Genomic DNA, 12,645 nt, shown 5'->3' with positions numbered 1-12,645 from the left:
TTCCTATGTTCTTAACACTAATTAAGTCTACTGCCAAAACTGAACAACTGAAAAGTATCATGAAGCTGATGCCAGCATTAAACTGCTCTAAACTTGTCTCATTCTCCTCTAAACACAGATGTGGGCACCTGTCATGCAAACCCTTCTCATTTCTTACTACTGTAGTTCAACCTTTCTGGTCAATACTATGATGTTATCTCTCAGGACTACTGCTGCCAAATTCTTCCTTTCATCCCATGATCAAAAGCACCAATTCCTCTAACTCTACGCTAGACACCTACTTTGCAAGGAAAGCTTTCAAGATGCACCTACTTAGCTTAGTTGACTGCAAAGAGTATCACGTTCCATTCATTTGACAATTCATCCAGCAGCTACCCTTGAACTCTGCTGGCATACCAGTCTTTAGACCTGAGAACAATGATCCATTCAACCACTTCCTGATGCTCCTTCAAGTCCCTCAGAAATTTACTTACCATGACTAAGAGGCAACTTTCCTTGCCTCTCTCCGTGAATATTACTGTACATACTGCCAAGTTTTGCCCTGATCCCAAAGTCAGAAACTAGTATACATTGCCAGCACTGCCTGCCTCTTAAACAAAGACTTTCATTAAAGGTATTCACCTACAGTAGTGGATAACACTGTGGATAACCTACACAGTGGATAACACAGACACCAGTAACCTAACAGTAGTGTGGATGGAGCACAGCTCATTATGTTGATTCTTTATTGAAGGTTTTAGAGTAAGACAGCACTAGTAAGTACAGTGAGGAGTGGGGGAATCCCACGAGCCCCTCCAAGTGCTGGACGCCCAAGTACAGACAGTAAAGGTTTCATGGAATTTCAAAAGTCTCCGTTTCTTCAGTTCAGTCAAAGTACAGCTGAGTATTAATTTGCAAAGAAGGTGTCAATGAAGTATGGCTGCTAAGTCAACTTGGCATTCCTATTCACTAATTTGCAGCATCCAACAGCAAAATAAGAGGCATAGGTTGATAAAAAAAGGGAATTAGAGCTATGCAAGGTCCTGAAAGCAATGCATTTTTAATAGCAGAGCTGCACATTATTACAAAACCTAACAAATATACCTTGGTACCAAAGTTGAGCTATAAAATAAAATATGAAATAAAAATATATATAATAAAAGCAAGAACTAACACTTGAGTACACAGGCAAAGAAATAAAAGAAACCTAATACAGACTTAACATACAGTAAGAACAGCACATCCCAATATCTACAGAAATGGATTTCAGGCCATCACTTCTGAAGGCTGAAGCAAGTGTTCTGGGGAATCATCATAAGCTTATTTTGCTCATAGGAACTCTCCCTAGGCATCCACAACTGGTCACCAGTAAAGACGCTCGGCTGAATCTTCCTTTGGCCTAATCAAACAGGGATGTTCTTGCCCTCTTGTGCTCTATGGCACAACTTTTGTGCCCTATCAAGAAATGGTAAATAACAACAAGTATTTTGGGGGGGGGGGGGGGGGAAGGATGCAGTAAGCTGCCAGTTACTATGCAATGCTAATTAGCATAGGCAGAGCATCATTCCAATGTATAACATTTCTGGTATCCCCACTAACCCCAAACAAGCCAGTTCTATTGGTTCTGCACAGCTCTGCATTGTACCAAGTAGACATGCCAGTTGTTTCTGCACCAATCTTATTAGAGATATACAATTATTTTGAATACTTAAAGTATTAAGCAAAACAGGCTCATACTGTTAAAAATGTATTAATTCTTATTCACTTGGTTAAATTCATATTAAAAAGGAGAAGAATTACTTCAGATATTATTCTACACTATTCACAAGCAAATAATTACACCTTAAGAAAAAATTGACATATTCCTGTTTACGCAAGCTATACAAACATAGCAGTAGGGTCCTCAGCAAGAAGTTTACAGCAGTTTGAGTCTGTATTTTGAAATAACCTTATTTGACACTTTTAAACTCTCTAGGTGCTAAAACTATTTAACTATATTTAAAATACAGAGATTACAGAAATAAGAACTATTACTTTGATGTGCTGAGCAGCGAGACCGACCTTAAGATTCTATATCTAGTTCACAACCACCTAAGGGTATGCTTTACAGTAGCAAGAAATCATACACAGCTCTGAACAGTCACCAACATTTGAGTTAATCTAATACTGTAAGAGACATTTACCTGCCTCACATTCAGAAAACAAGCATTTAGTCTGTACTGTGTTGTGCCCCTAAACGAAATCCGGATATTTAAATGTTTACACTATTGCTATATCAATCAGTTACAGGATTGGAACAAACAAGGCTTCCCTCATCCTCTTCACTCCATATCTCCTAAACATCTGGAAAAACACAACACACAGGTCACTAAAGGCAGGCTAAAGCATAGCTTTATGATAAACTCTAGTCAAGTACAGCTATTCTCATGCTTGTGTTCTACAAGAAATAGATTTTATTCCCTTTACAATACAAAAATATTTGCATGCCACCATCAAAAGGTGGCAAAAGCAATAATTCTGGATCCACCTCGGGAAAAAAAGGAATGCTATATACATAAAACACATGAAAAAGAGCAAAGCATAGCCTTTGCAGCATAAAGCATTCCTAAACATCACTACACCTACCATTCCAAAGCCACTGGATATGATCCATTTGGGGGGGTGGGGGGGGGGAGAGGAATAACAACAACAAACAATAATTACTAGTAGTCCTAAAGACCATCTCCAACTCCGCACCAGAAAGTGAAGAGAACATAGAACTACTCCAAAGCATACATGCACTTCATTGGAAGTATTACTGCAGCCTGGGAGCCATTATAATTATAAAAGTGATACTTCAGGGTGGACAATTCCAAGTAACACTAGGCAACAAGTCAGGAACGTAAAGGACCCAGAAAAAATTTCTGTAGGAATCTGTTCCTGCCCCAATCTTTTCACTGCATTTTTAATTGAACAGCCAGATGATACATCAGCCTCCTATCTTCAGAAAAAAAAGTGAAATCAAACTCACCAGTAGTCAGGAATTATTACAGGAAGTAGACACCTAAAGCTATTCCATTAGTAACAGTATCTTTATGTTATTTCAGTCATCAAGTACTTCACAAAACAATTTTAACACCAATCAGAAAAATATTTTTTAAGAGTATATGCTTGTTCAAGAATCACCTTGGGTAACAGAACTCCACGTTTAAGGCAGAAACTGCTTCCCAGATAAGCCTGTAGCCTCAACTTACATCTCTCCTTTAGCACTAGTTCCCTGGTACCCAGTTGAAACCATTCACAGTTTTCTGAAGCTGGATGATTTGACAAACTAATCATGAGAATCTGGAACTATGGGGATCCTACAGGCTGTAGCTATCTGTCCTAGTGTCCCAGCCCTAGCATCAGGTCTCACTGTAGTAACGTATATCATTGACAGAAGGCCAGGAAACAACACACATTCCACTTCCAAAGATATTTAGCAGACAGCTTGTCGTTAACTCATCAGCAAAAGAATAACCTGTACCATGATACCGAATAGCATAACCGAAGCTTTTCTAAATATACAGTTGCATATAGATTCTCTATAAAACTTTTACACTCGAAAAGTGACATAATTTCTATTAAAGGAAAGCCAACAGGAAACAAGAGGGCAGAAGACAAGAAGGCTACGTGACCAGTATAAGACATTGCTGCCCAACACCCAAAGGGCAGAACTCGCAGTGTCTGGATTCTATTCCCTGGTTTGCCGTAGACCAACTTCGTGACTTCAGGCAACTCCCTCATCTGTTTGCTTGGAGAACTGGTTTTGTGATACTGACTTGTTTTACGCAGATAAATTGAAACGTTAGCTAAGCATTCTACTACATTTGTACGGAAATGGCACCAAGAAATTCTGACTGTTTTTATGGTACTATTGAAATTTTAGAGCAGCAACTTAATACAGGATATAAAATGCTAACATTTGACATATCTTAGTCTTAGCTTCCTGCAGCTAAGTTGTTTTCTGTGTCAGTTTGGAATGAAAAAACAGTAGTCACAAATGTCTTGCTCCCCACCAGAACAGGCTCCGGTTTTCAAAATTATAACTTTAGATATGTTTTTAATACTTCTGGATAACTTTAATGCACTCAATGCCTGATGGTTCCTGTACCCTATTATTCTGATCCGTTTCCCTCTACAAACATGCAATGCCTTTACTCCTACATACATCCAAGAGCTCTGGATTTTAGGAGCTCCAAGAAACTCTCTTTGAAATACCATCAAAAAAAACCACTACAGTAAATGCAGCTAGCACATTTTGTGTGAATAAAGTAATTTTAAAACTAGAAAGCAGTATTTCCCCTGAATAAAGTTTGACCATGTGAAACAAACAAAGCTCTTTGAGCATCCCAGAAGCACTTAAGTTCTACACCCTTGCTGCACACAAATTGGACCAGACTACGTTCTCTCTTTAAGTCTTAATGTCTATGTGTTAATATGAGAAAGTAACAACCATGGAATAGGATAGCCTTCACAACGAAGTGCATTCACTCTGTAGAAAGCTAAAATTTCAGTTCAGATATTCGTCAGCTCAATTTATTCTAGTACTAAACTGCTTCCCTCAAAAATATTGCAAAATCACATTTGCTGTCATGCTTATTTAAGGCACACGGTCAGGCACTTAAAAATCAATGTTCTTGACACTCTTCAGCACTACCAGTCTGCTACAGCCTAAGCACAGGTACTAAAGGCAAGGTTCTCCTTTGAGCTCCTCTGAGCTGAAGCCTTCCACTTCCCCTCTGCAATCTGAATTGACCTCCTGGAGCTTTGAAAAGCTTCCCCCTCCCATCCATGCTTTATTTACTACAGGAATCGTTTCAAGCAGCAGTCTGATAGCGGCCTGACATCTTCATTTCTCAACTTACAACAAGGCAAGGCCTAACCCACCCTGCCTGAAGGCTCCCAGACGCTGCCTGCATCGCTACTTCACTCAGGAGCCACCAAGCCAACCACAGTCAGAGGCGATTTAAGAAGCAAGCCCGTTTAACGCCCCCACCCCCGATCACCACCCTTGCCACCGCAGCCGGCTGCAAAGGAGCGGGTGCAGCCCCCAGGCCACCCTCCCTCGTGCCCGGAGGGGCCGTGCGAGAAACTGGCGAGCACCCCCTCTCCCCTGGGAAGGCAGAGGTCCCCGGGCGCCGGCTGCTCACCCCTGCACGCCCGGGCTGTACTTCCTGGTCTTCCAGGGTGTGCCGGGGCTCTGCAGCGCTGGCTGCGGCGGCTGCCGCTGCTGGTGGGGGGAGTTGTTGACGGCGACGCCGCGGCTGCCGGAGAGCAGGTAATTCATCCCATAGGTGCTGGCTTTATTCTCCCGTTTCCTGCGGCCCGGGTGGTACTGGTGCTGCTGGGGAGAGGCAGGCGGCGGCGGCGGGTGGGGGCTGCGCGCGAGGTGCGGGGGCTGGTGATGCCCGTTCACACTGTTCACTTGGTTCTCGTGGAAGTTAAAAAACTCCCCGGGTCCGGCCCCGCTGCCCAGCAGCCCAGGAGGAGCCACCGCCGCCGCCCGGGGACCGCAGGAGGAAGAGGAGGAGCCGCCGCCGCCTCCGCCGCCGCTGCAAGATCCCGAGGAGGAGAAGCCGGGGCTCTCGGTGCCAGACTCCACCGACGAGCAGGAGGACGAGGAGGACACGGAAGGCGATTTCTGCAGCCGCCGCCCTCCATCACCGCCGCCGTTGGCCGCCACGGGGCCGGCGGCGGCAGCGGGGACCAGTCCGGTCAGCAGGGCCGGGGGGGACGGCGAAGGGGAGGGCGGCGAGGAAGAGGAGCAGCAGACGCCGCCGCCGGGAGTCCCAAGCCGGACGCAGCTGTGGCTGCGGGGCGAGGAGGAGGCGGCGGCGGAGTCCAGCGCCGGGGAGTTAAGGCAGAGGTAGTGCGGGAAGCCGGCGCCGCCCCGGCCCCCCACGCCCTGTGAGGTCTCCCAGATCTGCATCCAGAGCGCATTCGCGGGGCCTTTCTGCTCGGGCTGGATCCAGGCCACGCGGGGATCCATCCACGCCCGCCCGCCTCCGCCCCTCACGGCCCGGCCAGAGCGCCGCGCCGCCGCCCGCTCACCGCCCGCCGCGCACTCCCTCGCCTCAGCCCGCCGGGCCCGGCCGCGGGGCTAGACGCAGGCCGCCAGCAGGAGCATGTGTCGCGGGCAGGAGGGCGGCCGGGCGCAGCGGCGAACCGAGCCCGGCCAGGCGAGGCCAGGCCAGGCCAGGCGAGCAGCGCTCAGGGAGGGCGGCTCGACGGGCGCGGCGGCGGCGGCGCAAACTGTACCCGGCTCGGCGCTGCCCGGAGCGCTCCCGTCGCCGTTCCAATGTGGCGTCCCCCTCTCCAGAGCCAGAAGCGGCACTGCGCATGCCCCGCCGATTTTAAACCTTCACCGGAGACGGCCGCCCTGGCAACCGCACATGCGCGTTGGCCGCCCCTGGGGGAGGGTTCCGTCCCGCCGAGAGCCGTGGGAAGGGGAAGGAGGAAGGACGTTGGGAAGGCGCCCCTCCCTCCGGCGCGCTCACCGTGCTGCGCATGCGCGCGCGGGGAGTGGTGGGGGAGGGCGCTGCCACGGCTCGGCAGCGCTCGGGAGAAAGGAGCGGGCTCTGCTGGCACTGCGCCTGCGCGGCGCAGCGACCGTTACCCGCCGCTGCAGCGCCCCTCGCTGCCGGCGGTGTGAGGCGGCGGCGGTGGTTGCTTGGGGCTGTCGCCGTTCCTCCCGCAGCGGGTACCGCCGCTGGGGCACCCCGGCCGTGCCGCGCCGCGCCGCTCTTCCAGGCGGCCCCGCGGGTTTTCTGCCCGGGCAGCAGGGAAGGGCAGGGCTGCTCGTCGGGCAAGCTGGAGGCGTCACTCGGAGTAGTTCCCTCCCGGCTTGGGTTCTTTCCTTTGGGGAGGCACAACCTTGTGTCGGTAAAAAGAGCAGGAAGGATTTTGAGGAGTAACCTAAATGAAAAGGGAGTAAAGGTAGACCTACAAAAGAACTGAGCGCCCCGGAGCCGCAGGAGAGCGCGGGAGGGAAGATGCCGGTGGGCCACCCGAAGGGAGACCGTGGTTAGGCACACCGACCGCAACATGGGGCAAATTAGCGAAGGGAGGCCAGCCACTGCCCGAGGAAGGGCTCCATGCTTTTCTCTTTACCATCAAGAAAGCTCCTTGAAATGCTACGTTTCCACTGGGTACCTACGTTTTCACTGGGCTAGACTTTCAGGGGGTTGGGTACCTGTTCCAGGGTATGTTTATGTAATCACAGGATCACAGAATTGTTTAGGTTGGAAGGGACCTCTGGAGATCATCTAGTCCAACCTCCCTGCTCAAGCAGGGTCCTCTAGAGCATATTTCCCAGGATCACATCCAGACGGGTTTTGAATATCTCCAGCGAAGGAGACTCCACAGCCTCTCTGGGCAACCTGTGCCAATGCTCTGTCACCCTCACAGTGAAGAAGTTTTTCCTCAGGTTTAGGTGGAACTTCCTGTGGTTCAGTTTCTGCCCGTTGCCTCTTGTCCTGTTGCTGGGCACCACGGAGAAGAGGCTGGCCTCATCCTCTTGACACTCCCCCTTCAGATACTTGTACACGTTTATGAGATCGCCAATGTATAGGTAGTGTATAGGTTTTATACGCAGTGGTCACTGGGTATAATACACATAGTTGTTGGAGCTGGACTAAACAGATATCCCATGTTTCTTCTCTGGTCTGAGGATCTGCTTTAACTATGAGTTTTGAGAATGATGTTCCTATTTTCTTTCTAGTCCTGTGATTTGGCCTTTTCCTCAAACAGCTTCAGCATATGTATGGATCAAACATCCTCTCCTTGTGGTACCCTTCAGGATCTCCAGCAGTCCAGGGATCACAATCAGTTGGATACAGCCCTGATTTGACTACAGGACAGCAGAGAGAAGGCTTGAACATGCGCAGTGACAAACGCTACCAGGGAATCACGATTATAACATCTCTCGGGTGCAGTTGAATAGTAATCTTAGGTGAACTAATGGCTTACTGCAGAAAAAGAGAAAAGGAGACGTCCCACTCTCCCTAACCTTCTACTCCCTTTCCCTGCCTGACCACACACTTCACCTACTCCCTTGCTCTAGCTTTCTAGATATTGAACAGTGAGCCAATTTAACTTGTTAATCCAGCAGAAAACTGCACTAGGAAAAAAAAGTAATAGCTTTCAGCACAAGTAGCATACATTTTCACAGGAAACACAACCACAGCTCCCTTTTGGATGATTATATATCAGTTTCAGCTTTGGCCAAATTCCTCTTTGATTTGGCATCAGCGACAGTGCTGGAGTCTTTGGTAACTGTGTAGTTGATGACTCTGACAGTCCTGATGATGGAATGCCAGTTCTGTGAATAGTTTGTATGATTTGGTAAATAATGGTAGTAAAGCTGAATACCTAGGTAGGATATATATACAAAACAATTTGGCCTAGTGCTTGCTGTTAATCTATTTTTTAACGAACACTCTAAACTCATTAACGCAGGATACAGGTAATATCTCTTACCTTTAACAGGGCTCAATATACACCCCTGAAAATGATGAGGTGAAAATACAACATCCCATCCATGTGATTAATTCTGCTCTCTGAGGATGGGTATTGCCCTGATTATGACTCCGTAAGGGTGACACAGAGGTTGAATAACTGCCAACAGATTTTCCAAAGGCTCATGCTTTCCAGTATGATGCCAACATTTTCTCCCATATGACCTTCATTCTGGTCACCCACCATCTCCTTGCAAGCCTCCAGCACATCACCTCCTCCACACTCATCAGCTTCATTCTCCTTTTTCATACCCTTTGCTGCCCCTAGTGAGAAGGAGAAGACATAGGGAGAAGGGTTAGCAGTAGGTCTGACCTGACACCTATCTGCTGCAGGTAGGAATAGTCAAGAACAGGACTAACCACAGTCTCTAGCTGGGACAGGGAAGAGGTAGAGGGGAGAAGGTTACCTTAGCTGCGCTTCTGTCGCTTTTTTTTCAGTAAATACATTCCTAGGCAAGAGAGCAGAGACACAGTTTTCATATCTCAAATTGAGCTAATCATAATGGAGAGACAAGTGGAAAGGCAGAACTGGAGTTTTTGGTTCTTACAAAGCACAATTTGGTGCATTCTTTTAATCTGTCCCGTGGAAACATAGGCTACCAAGTCATCAATTTTTGCTTGTTCAGAATGGCTTCTGTCTCCCATTAATGAAGGCCTAGCATGAGTAGCCCCATGTCATCTTTCCTTCCTTAAATCTCCTACTTTGCTCAATCTTTCCTCTTTCTTGGCTCAACCTGCTCCTCTGATGAACGCTGAGCTTCAGCCGAACTTGGGGTGTTGAGGCATATTCAGCAGTGAATTAAACTGCTGAGGCTGAAAGAGCTGTCAATTACAAGCCTGTCTTCCCTTGGTTTTCCAAAGATTGCCAGCCCTCTGTCAGGAAAGCTGAACGCATGATAAATCAACTGCTAAACAGCCAGGCATGTTTTATACACATCAAAATCATTTCCTAGCTACCCACATGAAATAGCTGAGTGGTGAATGGAGGGAGTGTGGGAGGCAGTTCACAAGTCATCCAAATATGCCTGCATTCAGGGTGGCAACTTGTGGGAGAGAGGCTTCATGCACGGCCAGGTGTGCTTTTGCCTCACAGCTGGTGGTTAATACATTGCTGGATTTGTATCAACACTTCTTGCTGAAACTCTTGCCATCAAGATGTTTCATCACTGTACGCTACACAGATTTGTAGCACTAAAATGGAAGCAAGCTAAATGTGTGACCTCGATATACCCTTATTTTATTTCCTTAATATATTTGGTGCTGTAATATGGATTACTTTCAAAATACTGCTTTCTTATGAAAATGTATCTTCACTTATTACACAGGAATTAAATATATAACATTAGGGGTTTTTTTTACAATTTTCTGTGACGTATCAAAAATTTTAAGAATAGTCTATACAAATTTTAAAATTGTTCTTGTGCTCTATTTTGCCTCCCTTCCTTACCTAGAAAATGTTTAGAAGGCTACGGATTTTGGAGGGCTGGTTTCTAAAAATTTCAGCCTTTAAGACTTGTCAGAGTTCTCAAGAGAGAGTACACTGCCAGCACTGACACTTAATTGAAGACAATTAAATCTTACAGCCTTTCTTCAAAGGCTTACTTAGACATTAAATTGTGATAGCAAGCATAGAGAGCATTTTAAGATTTTTTTTTAAGGTTTTTAAAATTTTGGTTGTAGATCTCTATTCGGGATAGAGGGATCATAAACAAGTGAAGTTTATATTAAATATCTATAAATCTCTCTGAAGTATTTTCCTAAGTGGGATCAGAAAAGCTGAATAAAATCAGTGCTCTGTCTTAATCTCCTGGTTAATGCAGAGCTCTTCAGAGAGTTCTTTTTGTAAGAACATTGGCATGCCATTGAATGACAAGTTGAGAGACCTTAAAGAGACTTTCATGAAATTTCATGACAATAGATTCCTGCAACTGGTCAGGATTCCTCCATTACTCTTGTTTGTAATCCCAGGATCATCTGTAAATTGTCATTCTCCAGGTTAGTGTGTGGAAGACAGCTGAGGACATACAGAGCTTGCTGTATGAGTCCTAGCAAGAGCGAGTGATCTCAATTCAGAATGTGGCTGCACATGCTCTAAAATCAAAGAAAAAGTAAATCTGGCTAGACCTTCTGCTAGGAAAAGACTCTGTAAGGCATTCCTCCCAGGAACAATATTAGAGTATTGTTAGAGTAAAAATACTTTCCTTCAGATCTGTTGGTTGTAAACTTTCTACTGAGGCAAGTGAGATACTAGCAGAAAAACGGGATTAAACAATTGCTAAAATGTACTGGAGAAGCTGTGAAAGTTGATATAAAATTTGCTTAGTGAGGAAGTGATCTGGAGCCCTCATCTACCACGTTAACGTGGCAGCAGATAGGGCACCAGCTGCATCTGTATTAAACCTGGAAGAATCATTTATACATATCAGAATGACTGTGGATACAATTAACAAAAGTTATCTCAGATGTCACCAAAGACTATCATGGTGAAAAATGCAGCTCAATTTTATTAGCTCCCAAGCTTGACCAAAGCCATATTCAATCTTGCATAGATTTATAGGAACTAATTTATCTGTCCTGATCATCTGCCCAGTTTTTTTCATTGGTTCATCCTGCCCACCAGTTGTCCTCTAAAGGTAACACATGCACATACTTGAATAAATTTGCTCTTTATGTAGAGACTCCACTCTATTGCACTCTATTGCAATGCACCTCCCTCTGACCTGCTGCCACGTTCACCTTCAAAGCTATTATTTGAAGTATGCTTGGGCCACAACTAAATCACTTGGACATCTCGGGAAGATTTCCAAAATAGATATGGTACAATGCCTGAATAAAAGTGCTCACCCCACCCATACGCATTATGGCCCATGCATACTTGAACAGAAGGGTACAGGAGATGAAAGGAGATTAGGATTTTTGGCAGGATTTTTAGATAGCACTGATGTGGAGCACCTGTAGGCTAGATTAGATAGGGACTGATAGGAAAGAATAATATGGCTTAGCCATATTATGAGGAGGAAGGATAGGGTGGGAAAAGTGTAAGTCAGGAAGACAGAGCATGGCTAGACATTTAAACTCATGTAGAGAAAGGCCTGGACTAGAAAGAGAAGAAGAAAGTACTTAGGATGGAAAGATGCAGGCCTTGAGCAGGGGATGGCGGAAACTGACCGTGTGGTGACTCACCCATCCTTATGCAGACCTTTTGCCATCTGCTCTTTGCCAGGCCAGGGACCAGCAGTACAATGCTCAAACTTCTAAACATTGATATAATGGATTGTTTTGCAATTTAAGAAATACATAGTTAATTTATGGAATTCTTATGAACTGATCACGAGAGGGGTTTTTGGATACCAGATACTTGAAATTCTTATTAATGTGCTTGGTCACCTCTCATGTTCTTTCCAATCCATAACTAAGAAGATCTAACTTTATAACACGTTTTTGTCCCAGGTTAATTTCATTTTCACAAAATATATTTCACTTAGTGATCTGAAACAATGACAAAAAAACCTAAGATCTACTCTTCCTCATAAATAAAAATATCTATGATGCAGGCTTGCCCATGCGTTTGCAGTCTGGGTAGAGTGGAAAGGAAAGCCAGTGAGAGTGTGGCCAGCTGGGAAAAGCAAACTTCTGCAAGTCACCCAAATGATTTCTCAATATTATTCCCTATTTGGAATGTAACTATGGAGAAGAGATTCTTTACTGATGGTAGGTTTTACTTCTTTTTATAATACCAAGACTAACACAAATTTTTTTGAGTTTGTGCTGGTGAATTTAAGGCGAAGCATTGTTTATAGGAGGAGTACAAAAAGAAATGCTGGTACTTACCTGAAGCAGATTGGTCCTATATTTATTAGTGATTTGTGACTTAAATATGTGCGAAAGCACATGAGTGTAGCATAAGATGTAGGGGAAAAATACAAAATGCATGGCACAGTTCTATTGCTTTTAAAGACTTTTTTCCATAACATCATAGTTTTCAGCCCAAGCAAATAAACCTCCATGGTCATTTTGAATGGCAGCCTTTGAATGGGCTCTCATTGTAAGTAAATCAGTTTTCTTAAAGGCTGTCACACAAGCATTTGGAATGGATATTAGTGAACTCTCCAGCTAATTTTGGGCTGTG

At 45.4% G+C, this 12,645-nt stretch overlaps 1 protein-coding gene across 11 annotated transcripts in view; it reads right to left on the bottom strand.

Annotated features, from left to right (window-relative positions):
• The window catches only part of TENT4A (terminal nucleotidyltransferase 4A), an 80,895-nt gene extending 70,761 nt beyond the window's left edge, over window positions 1-10,134 (bottom strand). For 7 of the 11 annotated variants that reach the window (XM_009665145.2, XM_068931358.1, XM_068931357.1 and 4 more), the window contains exon 1: window positions 5,151-6,235. In XM_009665145.2, the coding sequence (XP_009663440.2) occupies window positions 5,151-5,989 (839 nt within the window). In that variant the 5' untranslated portion in view covers window positions 5,990-6,235. Of the gene's footprint in view, window positions 1-5,150; window positions 6,236-6,258 lie in introns of those variants that run through there. The other 4 variants (XM_068931361.1, XM_009665148.2, XM_068931362.1 and 1 more) reach the window with 3 other exon arrangements.
• Window positions 10,135-12,645: the final 2,511 nt, after the last annotated feature.

The sequence above is a fragment of the Struthio camelus genome, chromosome 2 (genome assembly GCF_040807025.1).
Source record: "Struthio camelus isolate bStrCam1 chromosome 2, bStrCam1.hap1, whole genome shotgun sequence".
NCBI classification, from domain to species: Eukaryota; Metazoa; Chordata; class Aves; order Struthioniformes; family Struthionidae; genus Struthio; species Struthio camelus.
The sequence above is the reverse complement of the archived record's forward strand: the minus strand, read 5'-3'. Positions and strand labels throughout refer to the sequence as shown.